Below are 26982 nucleotides of genomic sequence, written 5' to 3' on the forward strand. Positions count from 1 at the left end.
ATCTGAAATGCCATTGAATTGGACTGAGCTTTCCTGGAAGTGACCATGGTTTTGTTTTGTTCCTTGCACCGGTCAGATTGTGGATTTATGATCTTCAGTTGAGCTCTGTAACAAAAAATCGTTTCTTCTCTTTCCATCAAGATCTGAGCTTATCTTGAACACGAGTGAGCTCACAGGTATGCCTATCTGACCCTCCTATATCTCTAGCCCTTTCTCCTTTTCTCCTTCCCTTTCTGGGAGTTTGATTTAGGAAATTAATTTAAAACTCTTGAAAGAAGAGCAGGTGAGGCCTGCCCAGGTACAGTCTGTAGAACTTCAAGGGGACAAGGGAGGTTGTGAGAGTGTAGGGGAATGTATGTGGGACAGTAGGCTTCATTTGTGTGACACAGGAAGGCTATGATTATCTGGAGATTATCTAGGAGACCCAAATAGGTCACGACCTGGACTTGCTGTAGTGAGGAAGCAAGTTGCTATCTCAACTCAGCTCATGGGAGTCCTCTTCTATAGATAGCCATGCACGGCTCTCTACACACTCAGCTCAGCTTTAGGGAGCTCAGGTAGAGTCCGGGCTGAAAAGAGAAGAAGAGCAATTCCAAAGTACTGAAAGCTCTAGGCAGAAAAGGGCAACTTTGCAGATGGTGCCCAAAGAGTGGCGTTTCAGGGTCCATATCAGGGAGTCATGGGAACCGGGCAATCCCTAGTGACTGGGGAAGTAAGACCAAACACTAAGGAGACATTCTGTCCCATATCCTGAAGCTGCAACAATGGAGGCTCTGCGCATGACGGAGTCTCCCCAAGTACAGGGAAGAACAAATGAAGCCAGCCAGGAAAGCAAGGATCTGTGGGAGTCACGTGTTCTGGCTGGCTACCTTGACTATGGGACAACGGCCCTTTAAGAGCCAGGTGCGGGTCAAGCCCAGAGCACAGTTTCAGTTTTGACAGCAGTCACCAGTGCCTTCCTGGAAGCTTCTAGAAGGGCAGGGGCGCATACTGGCTGGCAGGCTGTGCCCGAAACTGGATCACCTGGAGAGAAGGAAGTATTAAATGTAAGTGTGCTGCCTGGGATCCTGGGATAGGATGCTCCTTGGGATCTTAGCTCGGATGATCTACCACTCTCCCAGATATCAGCCTCACAGAGAGGGTGAAGAACAGGGTCGACTGTGTGACTGTATGTCACAGGGAGTACAGGGGCATATCCCAGTGGTCTAATGAAAGGCAGATATGTATATGGCATGCCTCACCCTTTTCTGCAAAATATCATAGATGAGGAGAGAAGAATGTCTGTTGCCAACATTCCCTTTACCCTTAGACCCAAGTTCCCCTATCCTCCTAAAGTTACTAACTTACAGAGTACCCGATCTTTCTGAGCCTAAGTCTTAATCTGTAAAATGAGGATTTAAAAATAACAGTTATCACTGCTGGACAGGGTGGGTTCAAATAAGAAAATGTGTGAAGTGTAGCAATATAGCATTAACTTGGGGGCATCTTAATTTAGTTCAAGTTCTCAATAATGAACTGAGCAGCAGGCAGATCTGGATGCAGACCATACAACAAAGCACATAGTCTTGGGTACCTTTTTTAAGGTGGCCACATTAGATTCTTTTTTTTTCTGGGCTTCTCTGAGGCTCTCAAATCATTTCTAATTGCGATCCAGGTTTGCCTCCACATATTTGTGCCACTAAAAACAAATATCCATTATGGTGTCACTCTGCCCTGCTTTAAACGGAGAACAATGTCCTCATAGAGTAATAGAATAAGTGGAGAACAGAGCCACCTTCTAGGTACAGACAGCAGCCCTGTGCCTGGTGCATCCCCTAACACAGCACCCAAGCAACCACCAGTCTCAGCCTCACAGCCTTATCCATCCTGACAATATTCCTAAGCCAATACCGAAGGACAGTGCCAGCCTAGCTCTGTCCTCTGCACCAGTTCCATCTGTGTAACTGCCACCATACTTGGGGACAACCAGACACACACATTTTGTAAGACACTTTTTATTAACCCTCTCCCCTGCTGCTAAGATATTTAGAGCTTTCTTGACTATAAAGAGGGATGTGCCAGTTTCGGGGATTTGGGGAGAAGGTATCTATCTGGTAGCTGAAAGTAGATACTCGGCTCTAAGCCACATATGGAACTTTCCATTCATGCTTCTGCTGGTCCTGGATGTGGTGTCATAGCTCAAAGAACTGAACCAGGAGTCAGGAGAACACCTAGCTCTGTGACTACTAGCTGCTTCCTAGCACACCTCTAGATCTGCGGGGTTCATTCACAAGAAGCCCCATCACTTCGGCTTTCATTCAGTAAATCCACTTGCGCTTGGACTTCACGGCTTCATCTTGTTCCTACCCCCAAACACCAAGAAGCTGGGAAGGGTAGACACCATCTCATCTTACAGGTGAGGTAACTAAACCTTCACAAGTTAATGTGAATGATATAAAGTCACCCAGGAGTTCTAAACAATATCTTGATACATCCTTTCTGATATGGTTTTAAAGACACTTAGATATCACTTACCAAAACAAACCACTTAATTTAGAAAATACTTGCAACTGGAACACACCTATAATCCTTATACTTGTGGGGCTAACAGGGGAAGTTGGCAGGATTGTGAGTTAGAATTCAGCTACACAGAGACTCTGTCTCTAAATAAATAATTAGTTAATTAAGTAATTATAGGTTGAGTATTCCTAAATCTGTAATTCTAAAATCTGAAATGCCAATATCACACAAGCAGAAAATTCCACACTAGACATCAGGTATAGGGTATCAATCTAAAACATAGTCAAATTAAAAATATATAAAATTTCCTTAAGGATATGTTTAGACTTGGGTACTATTCCCAATATATCGTATCACATATCTAAAAATAGTCCAAAAATTAAAATGGAGACCACTTCTGATCCTAAGCATTTTCTAAGCGTTCCTAGGACAAGGAACGCTCAACCTATATAATCTACACACTGGGTTCAGTGGAAAACATGACTCTGGGTCCACCAAAGCTAGGGTCCTAGAGTCACTGGCATTGACCCAGACTCAGGAAACAATGGTAACACTCCCCCCCATCCATGCCCAATGCTAAATAAACAACAGCTAGGGTTTTCAGGAAGAAAGCTCTCCTGGCACCAACTCCAGGTCCAGTGACTCTTCATGACAATTGCCTTTCCTGTGAAAGGTGGGGAAGAGAGAACAAGTTCGCTCTCTTCTCTAAAGCTGGCATGCCTGTTCCTGCCTCTTCTCACTGGTTCCTCTAGCAGCCAGAGCCCCTCCAGCGCATCAGGATCACTAAGCTCCTGTGCGATTTTGTAATATTTATTTTTATTATTTTAGCATGTATGTGAGGGATGTGTGTGTGTGTAATATACATGTGTGTACATGTGTGTGCTATATACATGTGTATGGTGTATACATGTGTATATGTGGTATATACATGTGTGTAGTGTATACATGTGTGTGGTATATACATGTATGTGTGTGTGGTGTATACATGTGTGTGCATGCTGTTCAAGCACACAGCCTATGCCTATCATGTGGGGCCTCAAGATCCACACTGAGTGTGTTCCTCTGTTGTTCTTACTTGGGCACTTGTCTTACCTTGGGCAAATGTCTTGCCTATTTGTGCTTTAGAGTCTGCTTCCTGGGGTAACGGTGAGGATTAAAAAGTTAACATCAGTAAAGGTCTTGGAAAGAATTCTCGTGTGTTCTTCTAACTCAGGTCACAATACTTGCCTCCAGAGTCACAGTGCTCGATCTAAATATAAATAGCTCTCTGAATCTTGATAGGATGCCCAGTTAAGAGTCTGCTAGTCCCCCTTCATTCTTTGACCAAAAGAAAGCAAATCTTATTGATTTTAGAGGGGAGGTGTGGGTGAATTAACAATTTTAATTCCATCTCTCTGTAAGGACTTTGTTATTTGATCAGTAGAACAACCCTCTGTGATGCAGAATCATATCCCATTTGCAGATAAGAACCTCTAGGCTCAGTTTAAAAGCCCACACAGCTCTAGGTGACTGAACTGAAAGCTAAGTGGTATCTTTCCCTCTGTTCTCCCATCCCAAGGCATTCGAAGAGTTGGGAACTCTTATACACATTTTATAGATGAAAGCATTGTATCAGTATATTCTACCCAAGTGTTAGACTGTTACTCCTTACACTCATGATAGGACGGAAGGCTGGACCCACCAGGTGCTCCTCCATCCCTAACACTCTTCTTTATGAGACAATTTTCAAGCTCATGCTACTCTGTGCTCAACTCCTGGTCTGTGAGAGATGAAGGTGATAGTCCCACATGGACTTAGGCAGTGCTCCTCCTGGAATAGAAGGACTATTCAGTTCCTGCCAAGGAAGAAATGCCCGTGCAGACAAGTTCTCCTCGCCCTGTTCTTCTCAGCTCTAGAGTGTCTGACTCCTTCATCAAGTTAATACTCATGAGTTGCCAGAAACTGTCACATTTGGCTTCTGATTTTCTTGACTCATGTTCTATTTCCCCTCTGAGACCCATGGGGCATTGGGAACTCCATCTTATCTTCTCCTGGGATGTGAAGACTCTAGGTTGTTTCAAAGATACAGGAATAGATAGCTTACTAGCCAAGCTAGTATGGCCCAGATGTCCCTACCTCTGAAGAGGAACATCAGAGATAAGATGAACAAAGATTTGTCCAAAAAGCTGAAAAGCAGTCACTTTAACCAAAAGGGAGGCAGCTAAACTGGGTTTATAAGGAAAGAGACAAACTCTACCCTCTGTTGTGGCCTGTGCTTCTGCTCCAATTTACAAACTTGAGGATACAGGTTATAAATACACTGGGAAACTAACTCAGTAGAACACAGACAACCTCAGACTGAAATACCTCAGCCTCCTCAGTGAAAATACAGCTCAACCCGAGTTTCAGTGCAAGTGAAATCATCCAAGTCACAGATCAACACACTTTATTAAGCCAAATAAGACTCTAATGGGCAGAACAAGAGTAGGCATTGCCTGAGAAAAGACTCTTGGTGTCCAGACAATAGATAGAGGGTAAGGTTTTCAAAGTCAAAAGGCTATAATCACACCATCCCTGGTGTAGGCTGTGGGTCTTTACAATAAGATCAATATAAAACATCACACAAGCTCATCCCTTTAGGGCAGTGCTTCTCAACCTTCCTAATCCTTCGACCCCTTACTACAGTTCCTCATGCTGTGATCACCCCCTCAACCATAAAATTATTTTCATCGCTACTTTATAACTTTAATTTTACTTCTGTTATGAATCATACATGTAAATATCTGATATGTAGGTTGTCTTATATGCGACCCCTATGAAAAGAGTTGTTTGACTCCCAAAGAGGTCACAACTCATAGGTTCAAAACCACTGCTCTGGAGGAACCGAACTGTTTCTACCTATCAGAACCCTTTCTGATACAGGGCCCTTTTGCTGCTGTAAAACACTTCATCAGGGAAGAGAGAAGCCATTTGTTTACAGGAAAATGTGGCTCCCAAATGGAGGTGAAGAGTCAGGACAACCTTACCGTTCTTAAGCTACTTCACTAGCCTGTTTCTAACCCCATAATAGAACTGGTCTCTGGGTTCATGCAAGAAGTGATAATAGACTCATGATCCAGTTCCACTTCTGATATAGGTCTTGGAGTCAAGAATCCCTGGCCTTAGATCTCCCATTTGCACCAATAAGAATAATAGCATTTACCCCCCAGGATCTGTGCTAATACATTAAATCACATATGAGAGGATTCTAGCAAAGTATCTTGGGTGGGGATAGGGCAAGTAAGTGCTTTACTCTTTCTTTCCCTTCTTAAATTTATCTCTAGTTGCCCTGTCCTTGGGGCCTCCCTGAGCTCTGGATCGCCTGGGCTTTGGGAAAAGTCTGACTGAGGTGAAAATGACTTAAACATTGCAGTCTTTTTAGCTGCTACCAGAGAACCTGCTCCAAATTTTAGGGAAGAAAAAAAAAAAAGAGTTCACGTTTTAAAAATCAGCCCTGGGAGTAGACTCTTGTTTTTCTTGCCAGCATGACCCTCCCCGAGGTTTTCCCTTCTGAAAATGTATACCCAATGCTGACTTCCAGCTACACACAAAGTTAGAAGTGTACAAGTATCTCCCTACTTCCAAGCTGACCAACATAGTCATCTAAATGTGTTGCAAAATGATTATAAGCCCAAGCTAGAAAGTCTGGTCCCCCACCATGGAAAACTTGGTATTTGGTTCTCTGTAAACAAGGAAAATCAGTTCACTCACCCAGAGGAGGGTAGCACCCCCAGCTGGGCATATGGAAAGAGCAAGTGCTGCCTCATGACTATTAGAGGTTGCTTTCTAATCAAGGACAAGACTGAGAAGAAGGGATAGCCATCACTAGGTTGAGCTCTTAAAAGCTGAAAATATTTGGCTTTCCCATCTGTGACTACACCCAAGACCAGCACAAGGGGAAGGTCCTTGGGACTTGGCACCACCACCGGTCCCAACTGTTACGCCATCCATCCCGACTGTTATGGAACAGATTGGCCTCACAGTTGCTCCTACCTGGAAGCGTCTTGCCACTCAGATGACCAAGCACCTGATCACATTCAAATTAAGCTCAGTTTGGCTAAGGCTCTAGGAGTTTATTATTGACTTGGTAAGAAAGCATGGGCCATTAACCCTGGTAAAACAGCCTTTAGTTGCCATCTGACACCCATGTCTGTCCTCAACTCCGCCCTAACTCTTCCAAAGAATTAGAGGAACAGAATACCTTTATCTCTACAAGGAAATAAAATGGTTTCTTACAGGGAAATTCCCTTGAGGAAAGAAATAACTAAGATAAACAACTCTATTGCCCTTGGCTCAACTAGTAAAGGAAGTCTCTGGGAACCAGTAGTCAGAGACAAGCAAGGAAGAGATAATACCCAGTCTGCCTCTTGCTTACAGTTTCCTTATCTTTATGAGTGTTCATTATTGTCTATTATCATTGTTTTTCTCCTTTAAAAGCTCCATCAAATCATTCCAAAGTTTAAAGTCAGGCAAAGTCCTCAAAGTCTGTTGGAGTCCCCTCTCCTTTCTTCTCTCTTCCTCTAGGTCCTATAGTCTAGGGTATAGTTTGGCTCCTTGAGATAGTACAACCTCACATGGGCCCAAGCCTCAGTCCTTTCTAACCCTGGTCTGTGTACAAAGTCCACGTGAGTTGCTTGCATTCTCCATCTTTTTCTGACAGAACTCACCAGGCAGGAAAGATGATAACATCTACATTTTGTCTCTGACCCCATAATGGAACCATTAGAAACCTTGGGCATAACTCATAATCTCAAGCTCTTAATTTTCTTGCGATTATGACTTTTTGTCTGTCTTATTTCAAGGGTACTTGTAAAACTCAAATGAATAATTTCGGTTCTAAAGGAAACTCTAATTCCTCAAACTCCAAAAGGTAGTCCAAATATCCAAAAATGGGCTCAACCTGAACTATAGGAGGATTTTTGGTGTTTAGACAGAACAGAAGTCAGCATTCCTCAGGAACTCGCAAAGCTGGCTCCACATTTACCAAAAGGAGTCATTTCCCTTATCTCTGGTAGAAGGAAATTGTGGTTACCTGTGGCATCTATTAACATATCAAAGCTCATGCTGGCTTCCAGGCTCCTTCAGTATCAAAAGGACCTGTTACACACTCAAGCTCTTCTAGGTCTCCTTTCCTTGCTAAAATTCCTCCAGCTCACAGGTTTCCTTCTCCCAGCTACTCTTTCTCCTTATAACCCTGCTATTTTTCTTACCCGCCCCCCACAACAAAAACCTTCCTCTTAACCACTCCACGGAATGGTCATGTTGTCAATTTTTAAGAATAATATCAAGCATAGTGTTTGAAAAACAATAGGCATTCTGGCATCCAGTATAAGCCTACTATCAGAATCCTGAAGCAGAGGAGAGGCTGAGAGAATAGACAAGGCAGAGAAGCCAGGGCTCAGATTTTCCTCAGCTTCACTTTGCCCATTCCCACTGTTAACCATTTTGTCACATTCACAAGCCTTTGTATCCTTTTACAAACACCTGAATTGTTTAACTGCTTCTTCCTGTCTCAGTTTGACCACCCAAAAAAACATGTCAGCCTCCTCCTCCAACTTTACAGATATAGGGAGGGTGAACTGATTCGGAAAGACAGGGCCATGTTAATGTGTGCCCAATACTGAGTCCTGCATGACAACAAAGAACACTATCCGTATCCCTAGCCCAAAGGAACACGAAGCTTAGGTAAGAAAACAAAGGTACTTACCACTATTGAAGAGCCATTAAGAACACATATTGGCTAAGAGGAAGGTTTTTATTGTAGACGATTGAGAGAAAGAAAGAGAAGAGAGAACCGGGAGTCCTTAGCACTGAGGAAGAACCATCCATGCATCATTCCTTAATTCAACAGGATTTACAACAGTTTCTGGATATGGAAAGCAATTAGGTGTTACAGAGGAACTTCACCTACTTTGGTTATTGTCTTTCAGCATCTCATACAAGAAGAAGTCAACCTTAATGGCACAACCCCCTTGGAAGCCACAAGCAATGAGGCTTTCCTTGCTCACCCTCTTGGTAACTGTCTTCTCAGGTAGGTCTGATGGTCCTAACTCCCCAGCTCAAACTCTTTCTCCTAGACATCTTGTTTCTAGGATCCCAACTTCATGGAGACATACACATCAGAGTTACTCCCAGCAATGTCTCTCACAAGATGTGTGTCCCTATAAGACACAGTCACACAAGGGCAATGAAGAAAAGGCATGTCTAAAAATCAGCCAATAAGTACTGGTAATCAGAGACAGAGATGAAAATTCTGGTAAAGGGTCTTCTCTAGAGATAAAAACAACAAAAACAAAAAACAAATAAAAAACAACCCTCAAACCAAACATCTTTTCTGAATTGTGGCATTTGGGAGAAATTAACTAAATTCCTGGCCCTTATCATTCTCAGTGTAACAAAGGAAATCATCTACATAGGGAAATTATAAAGCAAAGGCAAAACATTCTACGAAAGTAGTGTTAAGATACCACTAGCTTGCCACTAATTACCTTTAAAAAGATTATTGTTTATGAGTTACTACTGTGGAATTTGAGGCTACAGGAAAAGACCACAGACTCAATTCAGATTATAATTAGCTAAATTTATTATTTTTTTTCTAGCAGAGCAACCATCTCTAAGCCAAATCAGAAATGTGCCACACTACCAGGATGGGGGAAAAGTTTTAAAAGGCAAACACCACAATCACTCCACTTCTGTGAAATTTATAGCTTTGTCAAGAATTGCTCCTCCCCACCCCACATGAAGATTGGCTTCACCCCCCACTCCCATGGCTACACAAGAAACCAGTCCCTCTGCCCACAATGATAAACAAGTTTACAGAAACCAGAACAAGCTGTTAATCATTTCACAAAAGTTACACAGTTTAGGGGAGGGGACAAGGGGTTGACCTTTTAGGAATTCAGGTCAGAAGGCAATGGCTACTAAAATGGATGCCTGTTACAAAATGGAATTTTGTTAGCCACCACATTCCCCATTCCTGCTAACGTACAGGTTGATACTGAAACTGTAGGACTAACATTTTAATGGATTGATTGTTTTTTATTTTTCTTTTTTTAATGTATGCTAGCAACTGATTTAAAATTCAAAGGTTGATCATAACACTAAGGAAGAGTAAAAGAATAGGTTCAGCAAAGGCAGTTGAAGTAAGCCACTTGGACATAGAGAAACCAGATTGACACCCATTAGAGGCCTGGAACACTCCTTTGCTCTTGTATCTAAGTGTTCCTGGACCATGTTTAATGTTTCTAGGATAACTCCTGAGTCATTAGCATAAAAACAGACTTTTCACCTAGGCAGCACAAAGGCTCCCTCCTTAGGGAATAGCAAATCTCATCCCCAACCATCCTATAAAACCATTTCTTCTAGGGAATCTACTTGTTTTTCTAGTTGTCCTATAGAATCTGTGAGGTGTTGTATGTCCTGATCTATTCTATTGTTTAGAATTTAGAAATTATGGTCTTGAATAATTAAAGCTGTCATTCCAAAGGCAGCCAGGTCTGTGATCCCTGCAGTCATGAGGAGGGGTGTGACTATATCTTCTTCTAACCAGACCCTGGACCTCACAGTGGGAGTGTCCTTTATATATGGGCTATTGTTTTCTGCTCCCCTCTCCACCATACACATCTACTTGGGGAAGGATATAGGTTAGAATATAGAGATTCTCTTCCTATGGCCCAAGTTCTAGATATCCAGTGGTTATACCTCCAATAAGGCCAAATGTATAGGCCCACCATGTTCTCTAAAGGAGCAAGAAAGTACATTCTAATCCATTCAGCCTTATTTGTGTACATGTGAGTACTACAAGATTAGCCATAAAGGGAAACTGAGTAACTATAAGTTGAAGATATTAAACAAGTACCTATGTTCCTTGGAGGTCTCCGTGGGTGAGCTTACTTTCCTCTGGTTCACAATTTAAATTCTCAGATTGGGTAGCAGTTGAGGTAACAGAGATTGACACCTATCCCCACTTAAAAAGGAGGCCTAGAGCCTAGGCAGAACCAACAATCATTTCCCAGGTTATGGAAGATACAGTTCATCAAGGTGTGTGCAACCTTAATGTTCCAAGCTTGGAGATATTATCAATATAACCTGATGTTATTTTGTGTCCTTTTGAATTAAGGTTGAGGTTGAGTCTATTACCATATACCCCTTGGAGGAGACTGAAGGCTGATTTATTACCACGGGTGTAGTGGTCCAAGGAGGGAGGACAGGAGGGGAAGACACCCTCATCTTTGATTGAGGCAGCTGGCTTTTTTTTAAATGGTTTTTTGAGACAGAATTTCTCTGTATAGTACTGGCTGTCCTAGAACTAGCTCTGCAGACCAGACTAGCCTTGAACTCACAGAGATCTGCCTGCCTTGCCTTCTGAATGCTTTCTCCAACAAACTTAGTCTCACAGCTTGCTCCAGAACAATGATAATCTCCTTTTTGTTGGTGGTAATGGGCTGATTCATCACCTGGACATACATGGAAAACAGTTTCATTTAGTATATGTTTATCACATCCTGGGAATGACCACCACATCACCTCAAATATATTATATTTTAAAAGTGATTGATACCCATTTTTTTTTGTCATCCTGGACTAGATACCCCTCAAAGGGGTCACATAGATCAAATCTAAACAAAGGCTGGGAAGGCATTTTGGAGAGCACGTATTATTTTTCTAGTAGCTGACCATGGATAAAAGATGCATGGTTTCTGTGACAAATCCCAGTCCCAAACCTTAACATTTTCAGTGGGTCAAGCATAAAAGATATCTGTCAAGATTCCCAACATTAGTGTCAGTCTGAGTCTGAGGTGCAGATGAAATGCACCTTTAAGGGCAGCTGGTGATTTCCCATTACTCTCCATTTTTCTCCTTTCTTTTGGCTGGTCATGTCCACCTTTAGATGAGAGTGGTAGATCTAAGCCTCAACTCCCACTACCTGGTACCTCAATGGCTGTGGATGTTATCAGGATCACTGGATATGGCCCCTTCCTGGAAGGTTCATAGTTCTGCTGGGCAAGCAAAGGACCCACACCAAGTCCCTGAGATGGAATCTATACTCGGAGGCCAGTGGTGGGGTGATAGATAACTGTGGATATCTCAGGTCATCTGTTGCAATGCCTGTGAGAACTTGAAGAAGAATAATTAGGTATTTCTATAGTCTATTGCCTTCACTTTGCAGGAATAAATGGAGGCTACAGCCAAAAATTATTTCAAAATGTGTAGCTTATCCCAGTAGGGGTAACATCTGATTATAAAAACAACAGTAGGACATTGTTCGATTCACCCCTTGCCAGTTTCTGCCCCAATTTAATTAATATCTCTATTAGTCCTGTTAACTCTTTCTACCTGTCTGGGGTCCCATTGGAGAAAGACCATTTTCAATGTATCCTAGCATTTTAGTGTTTGCTGAGAGACTTTGGCCATGAAGGCAGGCCAGTCAGACCCTAAAGAGGAAAGAAGGCCAGATCTGGAAATAATAATCTCCATCAGTAAGTTTTTAGGAACTACATGAGATGTATCTAACTTTGTGAGAAAGTTTTCTATCTTGGAAAAGTATATAAAAACTAGCAAATACAAATAACCAAATATTGTTGGAGTCACTTATATAGTCCAACTCCCAGTGTTCTCTGGGACCAAGCCCCTTCCTTGAATACCCAGAGATGCTGCTTTTTCTCCTCTTGGATTCATCTGGGCACAAGTGGCACATTGTGTGTAATTTGTTTAACTCTTTGATGTAGGTGGCAGAGAAAGTGACTGTCCCTTGTTAATTCTTTTAATTTGGTTGATATCAGATGTGTACTCTGATAGCTTTGAGAGAGGAGAGGAGGACCCCAAAGCTTCTGATAGAATGGGGGCCCCATGTGGAACATCTATCAGTCCTCTGTTTTAGTAAACTCCTACTGTCTGGATCAGTTTTCTTCCTCACTGATGTATGCATGTGGAGGGTCTAATGTTCGATATGGCCTCACTTTTTCTGTGGCTATTCTTCTTGCTTTGGCATCAGCAAATCTGTTGCCTCTGGTTTCTACCAAATCCCATTTTGTGTCTCCACAATGGATAATAGCAAGCTTCTCTGGCAGCCAAAAAACTGCTAGGAGAGCAGAGATCTCCTCCTTGTTTTTGATCTTTTCTGTGGGTTGGCAGACCCTACTCCTGGTACAAGGCACCATAGGTGGCAAAGGCATGCGGTCTATGGTACAGATGTTGACAATGCCTGGGTTAAGGCTATCAGTTCTGCTTTTTGGGCTGATGTTTCTTGAGGCAGAGGTTGCACCCAGATCACCTCTGTGAGTGTCACTAAAGCCCCTCCTGTATATCAGAACCCATCCTGTACATAACTGCTTCCATAGGTGAATAAGGTTGCATCAGCCTTCCCAAGAGGCTTGTTTCAGAGGTATATATTGCATGTGATTGATGACCTAGGCACAGTAATTCTTCAGGCTGTTCTTCAGGGTTGAGCAGGAGGGAAGCTGGGTTTAACTCTGCAGAAGGTAAGAATCTGATCCTAGGTGCATCTAAAAGAAGAGCCTGAGGATGGGTGAGATGTGCTCGGAGGTTCCTCAAAGAGAGTCTCAATGGAGTGGGAAATGGTGACCACCAACTCCTTCCTGTTCCACAGTTAGTTTATCAATGGTTTCCTTTAACAATGGTCTTTCACAATAGTGCTGTGGTGGCAATGGCCTAGATGCAAGTTGGCCATCCTGCTATCGTGGGGTCTAGACATTTAGATGAATAGGCCACAAGCCTTTTCCAGGATTCAAACCTTTGAGTCAGTATGCCTCTTCCCACTCCATGGTATTCATCCACAAACAACTGGAAGGGTTTATCAATGTCAGGTAGCCTGAGCACTGGAGCTCACATCAAGGTTTCCTTGAGCTTGTGGAATGCCTCCCTTTCTTTACCCTCCTAACTGAGAAGTATCATTTCCACCCAATCTCTTGTATAATGGCTTTGGTATTTCCCCAAAGTCGGGCACCCACAGTCTTCAGTATCTAACTATACCCAAGAATTCTCTCACCTGCCTTTTATCCTGTGGCTCAGGGATATCCAGAATAGCATGGATCAGGCTTGAGGACAAGGTCCTCTTGTTGCTGCCTTCAATGTAATTTCCTAGATAAGTTACCTTATTAGATCACACGCAGGCCTTTTTAGCAGACACATAGTAGCCCAGCTACTGAAGCCTTCAAGTAGTTCCTCTGTGACTTTTTTGCACTCCTTCAGGGTGTAGTGATAAGGAGATCATCCACATACCACAAGAGGGAGACATTCAAGTACTCCTGGAGGTACTCAAGCAGATCTGTACTGAGAACTTCATCAGAGTAGGGAGGTTCTTAAACCCCTGTGGGTAGTCAAGTCCAGATTAATTGGCCACTGAACCCTGACTCAGGGTTTGTCCATTCAAAGGCAAATATTTGTTGGCCCACAGGTGCCAGAGGCAGAGTGATAAAGGCATCCTTCAAGTCTAAGATGTTGTATTCAGTTTTTCCTTGAGCAAATTGGCTGAGCAAAGCATAAGAATTTGGTAGTGTTTGAGGATAATTTTCACTCTCTTATTTACTTCCCTTAAGATCTGAATAGAATGATAGTCTCTGGTGCCTGCCTTAATGACAAGGAGCAGAGGAGTGTTCCAAGGGGAGTGGCAGAGAACCAAAAATACCTGCATCTCTAAGGTAGTTGACATGCTTTTAATGTCTGCCTTAGCTTCTCTTGAGATAGGGTACTGCTTTACCCTTATAGACAAGGCTGAGCTTGAGAGCTAAACAACAACTGGTAGCCTAAGTGAGGCCAGTCCAGAGGACATGGTTTCTGCCCACACTCTAGGGAACTTTAGCATTGTTAGGAAGGGGTCACCTGTTCCCAGTTCCTCATTACTCTTTTCTGTCTTTTTATATTCTTCTGATAAAGGGCAAGTCACCAAGATCACTGGGCATGGATTCCTTAGGTCCAGAATGGTTTACTTCTCATTGAACACGATGGTGGCACAAAGTTTTCTCAACAAGTCTCTACCAATCAGGGTGCTCAGTACAGTACCTTGTCCAAGGTCCACTTCTTAGGTGATGGTCCAAGCATAGGTTCCAGTCCCTGACACCCTTTGGATGGTGGTTGTTAAGTAAGGGGGCCAGGAGTTGAATTAGCACTGAGTAAGCTGCACCCACGGAACCTGAATTCTACTCCCTACTTTTCCTGTGACCACAGGCTTCTGGGGGCTCATTGGTATAGAGCCCTGGCTCTATCAATCTGATCCTGTCATATTGAGCATTTGCCCCCTCTTTCCTGCCTACAATTAGGGCATTTATTTTTTCCACTGTCCTTCATCTTTGGAATATATGTATTAGGCCCTCTCCAATCTGGATCAAGGCTACTTTGATCATCTAAGGTAGGCTACCTTTTTGTTTTTATCAGATACTTCTCTGAACATAGTCACTACAATTCTGTCTTTCTTCTCATCTGGATCTCTACTGTTAAAAGTTTCTGAGTGATTTCTAACTATGACCTATTCATTCCCTCAAGATGTTCTCATTTCTGTAACTTCCTGTGAATAGCTAGGCCCAACAAGTGACAAAAGCAATGTTAATATCCTGTTGGTTTCCTAGTGTCATCCAGATCTATGGAGGTAAACCTCTGGTAAGCTTCCTGGAGGTGCTCCAGGAATCCAGCAAGGGAGTCCTGATTTCCCTGAATGCCTTTGAGAGATTAGTTGGAGCCTCTGCTCTCATTCCAGTTACTAAAGCCTGGAAATAGGTGTCTAGTGCCCCTTATCTTGGTCAGTGTTGGAATCCCAGTTTGGTAAATCCCAGTTTCACTCAGCTCCTTCTTCTGTATCTGCCCTGGTTAACCCTGGACCCATCACAGGCTTCCTACTTCAGACATTACTCTATCCCTCTGATCAGCAGTAAAAAAAGAAAGAGAGAGAGAGAGAGAGAGAGAGAGAGAGAGAGAGAGAGAGAGACCTAGAAGCTGCCTATAATCAGCCCAGATGGATTGGTTAGGAAAGAAAATAGTTTCCAACAAGTTGATGAGGGCCTGAGGCATCTCAGAGAAGGGAAGGTTCTGAGTCTTCTGATTATACAGGTGTATGGTAAAAAAAAAAAAAACCCATAAACTAGATAAGAAAGTCTGGACCTCTGCTCCCAGTAAGGCCCTTGTGCTGACAGGGATTGGTGCCTAGTAGGGGGTGCCTCTCTTAGAGAGAAAATAGCTGAGATCTTACTTGTCTGGGGTGGAGCACACTCCAAGTGCCTGAAGGTGAGGACAGAGCAGGGTAGATTCTCAAGACTGCCTGTGCATAGTCCCCCTCATATACAGCTGAATCCTGGACTAGGGTGCATGGATTGTAAGACGGAGGGGGGGTGGATACCCCATCTCCACAGGGGCCAGTACAGAGAGTTCAGGTATTTCACTTAGGTTTCTACTCAACCTTTGACTTATTGACTTGGTAACTAAAACAGAAGAACCTTGTTTAAGGGCACAACATTTCAGCCATGGAGGGGCATTAATGAAGAGGGTGAACTAACAAACAATATAAAGAAACTGGTCTGGCTGGCTAGGGTTCTCTGTGATCACGTACCAGACTCTCTTGGCAATTTGGAAGTTGGAGGATCCTGCGTCTGGCCATCCCACATAAAAAGTAAGCCATTCTAGTTCACAGAGAGTGAATAGTTTTCTAGATAGCATCTTAACTCCATAGTCTGTCTCATGAAGATCCTGGAAACGTTGCAGCATGCAGCTCATTGGAAACTCAGTCTCTTCCATGTCTCCTCAGATGTCAAGACTTCCCAGAACAACTCACTGATCAGTACTGTCTTGAGCACACATCAGTCAACAATCCTTGCTTCCACTTTGTTTCAATTGCAAATTTGCAGTGGTCACAGTCTGGGGAACCCCAGGGCCTCCATGTCCACAGAAGTACTTACTCCCTTTAGAACTTTTTGCCATGGGACTCCAAGTTATGGTACTTGCCCCTGACTAGGGCCAGCTTATGACTAGTGACTCCTTAATTTGTAGCAGCCATGGTCTCAGGTACCCCCTGAGTCTCCAAATCTGCTTCAGACTTGTCCTTCCTTGGGTCTATCCTGCATCCCTGGCCCTGCATCTAGGGTCTCCCAGGATATCTTGGGAGTCTCCAAAAATCTTATGGAGTTTCAGAACACTAAGAAAAGACTCAGCTACAGATTATTGGTAGCCAAATTTATTACTTCTGCTAACAGGCAGCTAGCCTCACCTGAGCAGATGGAGGATGAGGTTTTAAAGGTGAACACAATAATTACTCCACTTCTGCAGAATTTATAGCTACATGAGAAACTGCCGTTTCTCCTGCCCACAGTGATAAGCGTGTTTACAGAAGCCAGAGCAAACTGTTAATCATTTCAGAACAGTTGTACAATTTAGGGGAGGAGGTTAGTGCTTTTCGAACTTAGGTCAGAGGCCAACGGCTACTAAAATGGATGCCCAATACAAAATGGAAATTATTTACTTATCACATTACAATTAAAATTGAACCCAATTATGATTAAGCAATTTAATACAATGTTGTGTGGTTGTGATATCATGTAAATAACTAGGGAATACACATAAATTAGAAAATTTCACTCCTCACATGAACTATGTGGATCTTATCAGCCCTCTCAACCTCTATCAGTTTTTAGAATTCTTGTCTTTTGTTTCCACAGGGGTCGCCACAAAAAGCCCCATATTTGGTCCCCAGGATGTGAGTAGTATAGAAGGTAACTCGGTTTCCATCACGTGCTACTACCCAGACACCTCTGTCAACCGGCACACCCGGAAATACTGGTGCCGACAAGGAGCCAGCGGCTTGTGCACAACCCTCATCTCTTCAAATGGCTACCTCTCCAAGGAGTATTCAGGCAGAGCCAACCTCATCAACTTCCCAGAGAACAGCACATTTGTGATTAACATTGCACACCTCACCCAGGATGACACTGGGAGTTACAAGTGTGGTCTGGGTACCACTAACCGAGGCCTGTCCTTCGATGTCAGCCTGGAGGTCAGCCAGGGTAAGAATTCAGACATTCTGGGCTTCTGGGGAAAGCAAAGGAAATCAGTTCAGGTAGAGTGAGAGAGTTTGCTGAAGGAAAATATCTCCTACAGAAGGGTTTCTTGACATGAAGTCTAAAGTCTCCTTCCTTCTCAGGCAAAGACTTTCCATAATAGAACATGAAGACATTTGAGGCATATCTTGGGGAAATGGGTGAGACTTTCCATGTCTTCTGGGTCTCTAACAAGCATCTTACACTTAAATTGGTGTCAGGAGGACATTTTTTGCTATATTTGATAGAGTTGAGACATGATATCTGTCAGGTCCAAAGGAAACTCCTTTTCCTCAAATTCTGGATGACCGACAAAAGGAGAAATTCCTCAGGAACTTTTGAAGCCAGTTCCCCAAAGGGGCCATTTCCTTTTACCACTGACAGAAGGGACAAATGGCTATCTGTGGTGCCTATTAGTTTACCAAATCATATTATGGCCTCCAGCCTCCTTCAGCAGTACAAGTACCTCGTATACATTTCAAAGTCCATGCTGGCATCCTGGCCCTCCCCTTCCCTAATCAGATCATGGGCTTCCGTCTCCCCCAGCTACTCCTTTCTCCCCCAGCTACTCCTTTCTCTGTATGCCATGCTATTTCAGCTATGCTCCCTTTTTTTGGTTCATACTTTCTTTGCCTCACTATACACACACACACACACACACACACATACACACACACACTACTCTGCTCCTGCCTCTCTCTTAGCCTGCTAGCCATGTTCAGTCTTCTACTTTCGCTCTGGACTTTTCCAGATGCCTATGCTGTTCTCTTTCCCTCATGTCTACAGTTAAAACCTCCCACTTCATCAGCCTTGGAGGAGTTATGTCTGTCATCACTTTATAGAACATCTATAACATCTAACAAGGAAGAAAGTACACCAAGAGAGTTTTGGGCCACAGAAGACTTCTCCATAAATGGATTTTAGTGGGATTCATTAGTTCATTAGAACTATTAGCATAAATTTAATTTTTTAATTAAAGTCTAGGCCCCTGAAGTGGTTGGTTTTCAAACAATCCCACTGTAACTGAAAGAAGAGAGGAAGAAAAGGGCTTTCTGATAAGAGTTCACCACTGATGGAGTTCTGCTTGTCCAGAAGTTAAAAGAAAAAACTCAAGGAAGTAAATATGCAGGGCTCTGAAGGATATGCACTGCTCTTTGGGATATGCGTGCCATCAGCCATACACTAAATAAGAAGATTGTTTCTGTGCTCCACAGATTCCTAAGAGCTGAAAGGTATTCACAGTTGGCCCCATCTAGATACCTAGAAGAACACTACAGATACTAGGAATACAGGCTCTGATTCCAATAGCAGGCTCTGCTTCACAAGGCAACCCAAAATATTTGGACTATTGTTTTTAGACAATTCCCATTCAATTCTGTTTGTTTCTACATATTAACTTGGCACCTACTGAATATAAATGCTGTTTGAGTCACAGCAGAGAGGACAGATGTAAAGAGAATATCTCCGTTCTCTGGTCTGTAGAGGTAGAGCTTAGACCAGACATGATGACTAACGAAGATGTTCAGGAGGACACAGAGAAGGGAAAAATTAGCATCAGCTTACAGAAGCCCTTCCTGAGGAGACGGAAGTCAGGATGGGCCCTGGCAGAGGGAGGAAATGGATGGCTGATTGCTGACCTCACTTACAAAAGTCACAGCTAAGACCTCAACAACAGACAGATTAACAAGGGAATACATGGCCTCATTTAACCAAGTTGAATTAATCAAAATTAATTAATTTAGTTTATATGTATGAATATTTTGTTTGCATATATTTCTGTGTAATAGGTGAGTTCCTGGTGCCTTCAGGGGCCAGAAGAGGTGTCAGATCCCATGGGACTGGAGTTGTAGACAGTTGTGAGCCACCATCTAGGGGCAAGGAATTGAATCCTGGTCCTCTCTGGAAGAGTATCCAGTGCTCTAACCTGTTACTCTATCTCCCCAGAGCCCCATTTATTGAAGTTTTACATTCATAGGAACCTTCACAATAACCATGCAAAGATATGATTTGATCTTGGGTTTCGTGAAGCAGGAGTGGCCAGACAGAGATGAGATAGGACAAAATATGTGAGAACTCGGGGGAGTAGTATAAATGGAAAACCCAGAAAGGTCCATCTGCTCATATTCTTCTGGCCCCTCAGCTGTAGTGCTTTTTGTTGGGGTGCGAGGCAGACTGGGCAGTGAAGACCTTAACATATAGAATGGAAGGTCAGGAGGTTCTTTTGGGGAAGCTCTTAAAAAAAAGAATGGGGAGGTTAAAGTAATATTTTTATGGTTTGTGGGAGGCTTTAGGATAAAGGGGTCATGGTTTCTATGGTCTGCCTTTGGGAAGAAGAACTCTGGGCTCGATGGCTTGCTTTTGGGATGAATGGTGTGAGAAACAAGGGCAGGAGAATCGAAGTAAAACCTTTGCTTTGGAGGTCTTTTCTTTGGTGTAGCGTTGCACGGGTTCCTATAGAAAAATTCTGACAGTGTTCCTTTAGGGCATTCTAAGTCACTAGACTACCCAGAACCCTCACTGAGTATAACTAACATTACAATGTTACAAAACAAAAATGATAATTTACCCCTGTCCTTCATTCCACAGTTCCTGAGGTCCCAATTGACACCCATGTCTACACAAAGGACATAGGCAGAAATGTGACCATTGAATGCCCTTTTGAAATGAAGAATGCTCCTAGCAAGAAATCCCTGTGTAAGATGACAGACCAGACCTGTGAACTTATCATTGACTCTACTGGGTACATTAACCCCAGCTATGAGGGCAGAGCAAAACTTTTTACGAAAGGGACCAACCTAAAAGTATTTTATGTCGATATTAGTCACCTACTGCATAGTGATGCTGGGCTGTATGTTTGCCAAGCTGGAGAAGGTTCTAGTGCTGATAAAAAGAATGTTGACATCCAGGTGCTGGAGCCTGAGCCAGTCCTGCTTTATAAAGACCTGAGGTCCTCAGTGACTTTTGAATGTGACCTGGGTCGTGAGGTGAAAGACGTGGCCAAATACCTGTGCCGGATGAACAAGGAAACCTGTGACATGATCATCAATACCCTTGGGGCGAGGGATCCAGCTTTTGAAGGCAGGATCCTGCTAACCCCCAGGGATGACAATGGCCGTTTCAGTGTGTTGATCACAGGCCTGAAGAAGGAGGATGCAGGGCACTACCGGTGTGGAGCCACCAGTTCTGGTTTGCCTCAAGAAGGCTGGCCCATCCAGACTTGGCAACTCTTTGTCAATGAAGGTGAGAACCTCCAGAAGAGAAGCAAGGTGGGGTGGCATGGGATGGCAGGTGAGATACTAGCTTACCCCTCTGATGTATTCCTTGATGTTCATGTCCATCAGTAGTATCTACTTGCTGGAAAGTTGTGAAAAGTACAATGTGGGAGTCAGTTCATGAGAGCTAGAAAATGTAGCATCTGTCTGCCCAATTATTCTTCTGTATTATCAAGAACCTATTGATAGCTATCCCTGGCTAACAAGAATAAGGAAAATAGAGCTTCTCTGGGGAGCCTGACTAGTAGATGGGATTCAGTATCAATGGTAGGCCCATGTCCTCCTTCCCACCCCAACCAACTCCAGAGCAAGCTGTACCTCATTTCCTCACACACAGATGGAAGAACATTGCCACACCAATGCCAATGTTCTTAAAAGCATCCAGGAAAGGCAATACACCAACATCTAAAGAGTCCACTCTCACAGCTCTTAGGGTTATTTGTTACGCAGCACAATCTGGTTCAACAGCTAGACCTCCACGAGTCATCAGACAGAATTCAACCCCTGCTCCTTCTCACCCTAGAGCACAGTGCACAGAATCCTCCTCATAAGAAGCAGGAAGCCAGTATTTGAAGTTCAAAGTACCTGGTCTGATGACTTTTCTTTAAGGAGACTATGTTCCTGACACCGTTTTTCTATTCCCAACTCTGGGTTTTCACCACATCCCTGACATCTTCAGTCACCATGGGTTCTCTCTGGAGGTCTTCATTAACCACTGTACTCTTGAAGATGACTCTTGGGGTCTTTGATTCCTAAAATCATACCACAGTTTTAGTTTATATTTTAAAGTAGATCCATTCCAAAGATATTTTCTTAATTTAGGTACAATACTTTGAGCCATTATTTAGAATAAGAAATATATTAAATGCTTATTTAGAGGGATATTTGATAAGAAGTCAAAGGAGTGGGATTAAAATTATCTCTTAAATGCTTTTCATTCCCTGCCGAGAATGAGGTGGGAAGAGAGGAATGAGAAACCCACTCGGGAGTCATTGGAGTCTGGCCTCCAGACTCTGGTTATAGACTCAGAAATAAATGAAATATTTTTTTTCATTTTCTCAGGAGGGGTTGGTGATATGTCTAAACTTTTCTCACTCCATAGTGGACGTCATGGGGAGAAAAGATGCTTGGGGGACACAAGGCGATTTGGGTAATCGGTCCTTTCACACTATCCTGCTCTGTACTTCCAGAGTCCACAATTCCCAACAGTCGCACTGTGGTGAAGGGCTTCACAGGAGGCTCTGTGGCCATCATCTGCCCCTATAATCCCAAGGAAAGCAGCAGCCTCAAGTACTGGTGTCACTGGGAAACAGACGGACGCTGCCCGGTGCTTGTGGGGACCCAGGACCTGGTACAAGAAGGGTATGAAGGCCGGCTGGCACTGTTCGATCAGCCAGGCAATGGCACCTACACTGTCATCCTCAACCAACTCACCACCCAGGATACTGGCTTCTACTGGTGTCTTACCAATGGTGACTCTCGCTGGAGAACCACAATAGAACTCCAGGTTACTGAAGGTGAGAGGTGACCTACAACAGGTGGAGGGAGGAGGCTGAAGGCCATCCTGATAGCAGTAGTCACATCCCCTAGACATCTTTTCTGCTAAGCTAGCTCCATCCATGCAGGTGTAGGAAGGACCTTCTTGTCCGGAGGTCACATTTCCATACCTGTGACCAGGACCCTATGTTCTTTCAATCATCACTTGCCACACTTCCTGGTATCAGAAGGATTAGCCTTTGCAGTAGATAGATATCCTCTGAAGTGGAATATTGGACATGGCTCTCTGTACTAAGCCAATAAATAAATAAATAAATAAATAAATAAATAAATAAATAAATAGAGTAAGGGAGACAAGCAGAAGCCAGTGAGCAAGGCTGTAAATTCTACATCAGACTCTGGACTGATATAGTGGTCAGTAGTCATACTATTAGCATAGCTTTCTGCTTCTTACATATTCAGAACAGTGTATTACAATGCTAGCTTCAGGCAAACACACACCACACACTAAAGTCACCACTCTCCTTCCTCTATAGCATCTATCTCCAAGTCTCAATTTCTATGTCCTTGTCTTCCTTTCACCCTTCTACCCCTAGCAACAAGGGAGCCAAACCTTGAGGTGACACCACAGAACGCGATTGCGGTGATAGGAGAGACCCTCACAATCTCCTGCCACTATCCATGCAAATACTACTCCCAGGAGAAATACTGGTGCAAATGGAGCAATGCAGGCTGCCACATCCTGCCTAGCCACGACGAAAGTGCCCGCCAGGCCTCTATGAGCTGCGACCAGAGCAGCCAGCTCATCTCTATGACCCTGAACCCAGTCAGTAAGGAAGATGAAGGCTGGTACTGGTGTGGGGTAAAACAAGGCCAGGCCTATGGAGAAACTACAGCCATCTATGTAGCAGTTGAAGAGAGGACCAGAGGTGAGTCCCAAGGACAGTCGGTGCCAGCACCCACAGCATCCCATGGCAGGGCTTATGAAAGATCCGTGCCTAGAAGCTTTTCCATCAGGGGTAATCTTCAGATTTTCCTATAGGAAAGAAAGAGTAGGAGAGCTAATACTGGTGGCTTTTCTTTTAATCTCAGTATTAAGACAAGTCTCATAAGTGTCTCTCAAACCAGACTGAAGCCCCCTCTCCATCCAGCAATCCTACATAGCAATCTCAGAGTCAGACTCATATCAATGCGCTTCATCCTCCTGCATCTGCACAAGACTGCTCACAAAGGATGGCCAGGTAGCTGCATCTTAATCGAGAACACAGAGGGTCGGGACTGAGTGTATAGCTTGGATTCGAGCATGTGCTTTGCATACACGATGCCCCAGGTTCAGTTGCTGACACCAAAAGAGTAAAGAGGAAAGAAAACAATTAAAACAAACTTCTCTGGTAAGTTTGCATTTCCAGCCTCTGTTTAAAACATCACATAAGTTATCTTATATGGGGAGAGCCTTTTAGTCCCTGGAAATCACAGGAAGTCCGAGGACAGAGAGACTGACTGAATAGAAGCCATTGTTAAACTGCTGCCTGGAGGCAGCCCTGTCTCATTCTGCTCCTGGGGCAGGATTTTAGTGCTGTGAAAATCTCCCTGTCAGCCTGTTGTCACAGGTGGATCTGTTACATAGATCCTTGATGCCAGAAATGAATGTGATGACCACAGGGTAGAGACTAAGGAAGAGGTAACCACGGCGTCGGAGCAGTAAGAGTAGAAATAGTATCTGGAGATCTAGAGAAGGTTTTCACCTCTAACTCTAGTGCTAGAAAAAAGGCCTACCTCTGTAGCTTTAAAGTCTCACCCCACAATCTCCCTGTAACCCACAGGCATAAGAACACAGAGGGAAAACCATAACCAGCTTTGTTTTGCTCTGCTCCAGGGTCACCCCACATCAACCCAACAGATGCAAATGCACCTGCAAAAGTTGCTCCGGAAGAAGAGGTAGTGGAATCTTCTGTCAGTGAGAATGAGAACAAAGCCATTCTGAACCCCAGGCTTTTTGCAGACCAAAGAGAGATAGACAATGTGGGAGACCAAGCTCAGGAGAACAGAGCATCTGGGGATGCTGGCAGGTGAGCAGATTCCCCACGTAGAGAACACTCCAGAGACCAAGCACCAAGTCTGAATCACTAGAAGCAAGTAGCAGAGTGTGGGGGAGAACAGCAGACGGTCAGCTCTCATAGCCTTCAAGTGTCAGCAAAGGAGAAGGTACATAGCCCTTCTCTCATAACTAGAACAGACCAATTCAATATCTCAAGCCTGGATTATAAAGAAGGCCAGGTCCTTCCTTGACTTGCTGGTTCAGGGCGTGAGTGGGGAGGTGGCCCTTAGCAAAACAGACTTGAGAACTACATCAAAAATATAGACTGGGGTGAGGGATGCTCTAGCTGGGATAGCCTCCCAGCGCATTCTGATGATCTCACTCTCAGTAATGGGCTGACTTAATCCCTCTTGCAGTGCTGAAGGACAAAGCGGGAGCTCCAAAGTGCTATTCGCCACTCTGGTGCCCCTGGGTCTGGTGCTAGCAGTGGGTGCTGTGGCTGTGTGGGTGGCCAGAGTCCGACATCGGAAGAATGTAGGTGAGTACCCAGGATGCTCCCTGCCCCACCTCCAGCTCAGCTAATCAGCTATGTGACTCTGGTATGGCCCATTCTATTCCTCCGTTGCCCAGTGGCTCAAGATGGGACACTCAACAACCCCTTTACAGCGCTGATTTAAGCTAGAATGGAGTTGTGTGAACTGAGTTACAGATTGGCAAAGGCCCCAGAGTCTTGACTACCAAAAGGGGGGAAGCAGACTATTTTTATTTTAATTTGGAGGTAAGCATCAAAATGTAGCACTCCTTGGTATCCCACGGTTGAGGCATGTGACAGGTCTTCTCAGAGAGAGCAACACACCCTGATCTCCTTACCCATGGCCCTACTCCCACACTGACTCTTCTGCCGAACAGATCGCATGTCAATCAGCAGCTACCGGACAGACATTAGCATGGCAGACTTCAAGAACTCCAGGGATTTGGGAGGCAATGACAATATGGGGGCCTCTCCAGACACACAGGAAACAGTCATCGAAAGAAAAGATGGTATGTATCTCTAGAATGCCCAGGCTTTGAAAGAACAGAACTGGATCTGCCCCTATCCGGGAAGGAAGAGAGATGGATAAGGGCTGAAGACTCTCTCTCTCTCTCTCTCTCTCTCTCTCTCTCTCTCTCTCTCTCTCTTTCTCTCTCTCTCTCCATACAGAAGTCGTGACTACCACTGAGTGCACTGCTGAGCCAGAAGAATCCAAGAAAGCGAAAAGGGTAAGAGAGAAAGATGTCCCACTGTATGACAGGAAATTCAGACTGCAGTTAGATATCAGGATAAAGTCACCACCACATGAAGGCTGACCTCTAGCCCCCAAACAAGGAAGATGTTATAAATACAGTTTCCAGGAGGACTTTCTGAGGAAGAGACAGGCTCTTTGGGTGTGGGTACTGACTGGTGTAGCTGGAGCTTAAGAAGGAGCAGAACTCACTTGCAAGCTGCGAACCTGCAAAAGATGTAGTCACGTGTGGAGAGTCACATGTTAGCAGTGAGGACTGAGTGGGTGGTCTTCCTGAGCTGTGGGGCCCTAGGGCCATTTCATGAATCACACATCTTCGTTTGAGAATTTCCTCAGGATTATCCTTTCTCCTGAGCTTGAAAGGCATTCATTGATGATGGTTTTTTGATCATCACTAAAAGCCCTAGCCCATCCCAACTAGTATTATGAAATCCCAGAAGAGGCAACTCCTACCTACCATGGGGTTGCAAAGTACTCTCCTATCTTGCCTTCCTAAGGTTTCTTATGATGTCCTTTTGCTTCTGATCCTGGGGCACTGACATTATTTACTATATCTGTTCCTCCTGATACCATCAAACATCATACATTTAGCAGGATTAGCATGTGGAAGTTAGTCCTAGAGATGAGTCCCTGTCATCAGGACAATGCTAACATGCTACCTCTCTACTGTCGTGGAGGAAGAAAACACAGGACACCTTGGCTGACAACAACCTAGGCCACCTTGCCTGTGGACTACGAGAGCATATCTTCTGGGGACAGGCCCCACCAACAAAGAGTGTTCCATCCCACTTTGCATAAGGGGGTAGTGAGACAGTGGGGGATATTTTTAGAGGCTACAACTTTCCATTACTCAAAATTTATCTCTTCCTGTTGAGCCCGGGGGCTGGCTAAGAGTGAGGTCTCAGAAGTGTGTTTTGCTCCAGCAGAGGCGGTAAACTCAGAACATCTGGTGTACATCCTTGCTCTCTCGGGTCATCTACTAACACCTCTTCTGTTGCTCCCTAGTCATCCAAGGAGGAAGCTGACATGGCCTACTCAGCCTTCCTGCTTCAGTCCAGCACCATAGCTGCGCAGGTCCACGATGGTCCCCAGGAAGCCTAGGCAGTGCTGACCACCCACCCCTGCCTGTGACAATCAACTTGAGAATCACACTGATCCACTTGCAGCCCACACTCACCCATCACCTAGACTCTTCCCTCCTGTCCTCAGAGGTGTGCTGGTTCCTTCCTTGGCCATCAAAGCCTGGCCTAGTCATGCCTGTTTAGGAAGGAGGGTGAGGAGTTCTTTTCTCTGTTAAAAGAGTAAGGTGGAAATGAGGAGTTGAGCCTGAGAAGCAT

At 44.1% G+C, this 26982-nt stretch overlaps 1 protein-coding gene across 1 annotated transcript; it reads left to right on the forward strand.

The window, feature by feature from the left end:
* The first annotated feature begins 912 nt into the window (after positions 1-912).
* Positions 913-26776, forward strand: Pigr (polymeric immunoglobulin receptor). The gene is made up of 11 exons (XM_028764776.1): positions 913-1046; positions 8448-8548; positions 17178-17522; positions 20142-20795; positions 22018-22344; positions 22921-23253; positions 24201-24393; positions 24779-24900; positions 25272-25403; positions 25564-25622; positions 26651-26776. The coding sequence occupies exons 2-11, from the start codon at positions 8476-8478 to the stop codon at positions 26744-26746; spliced, it is 2334 nt and encodes a 777-aa protein (XP_028620609.1). The 5' UTR covers positions 913-1046; positions 8448-8475; the 3' UTR covers positions 26747-26776.
* Positions 26777-26982: the final 206 nt, after the last annotated feature.

This window comes from Grammomys surdaster, unplaced genomic scaffold (assembly GCF_004785775.1).
Source record: "Grammomys surdaster isolate TR1022 unplaced genomic scaffold, NIH_TR_1.0 145, whole genome shotgun sequence".
Classification (NCBI taxonomy): Eukaryota; Metazoa; Chordata; class Mammalia; order Rodentia; family Muridae; genus Grammomys; species Grammomys surdaster.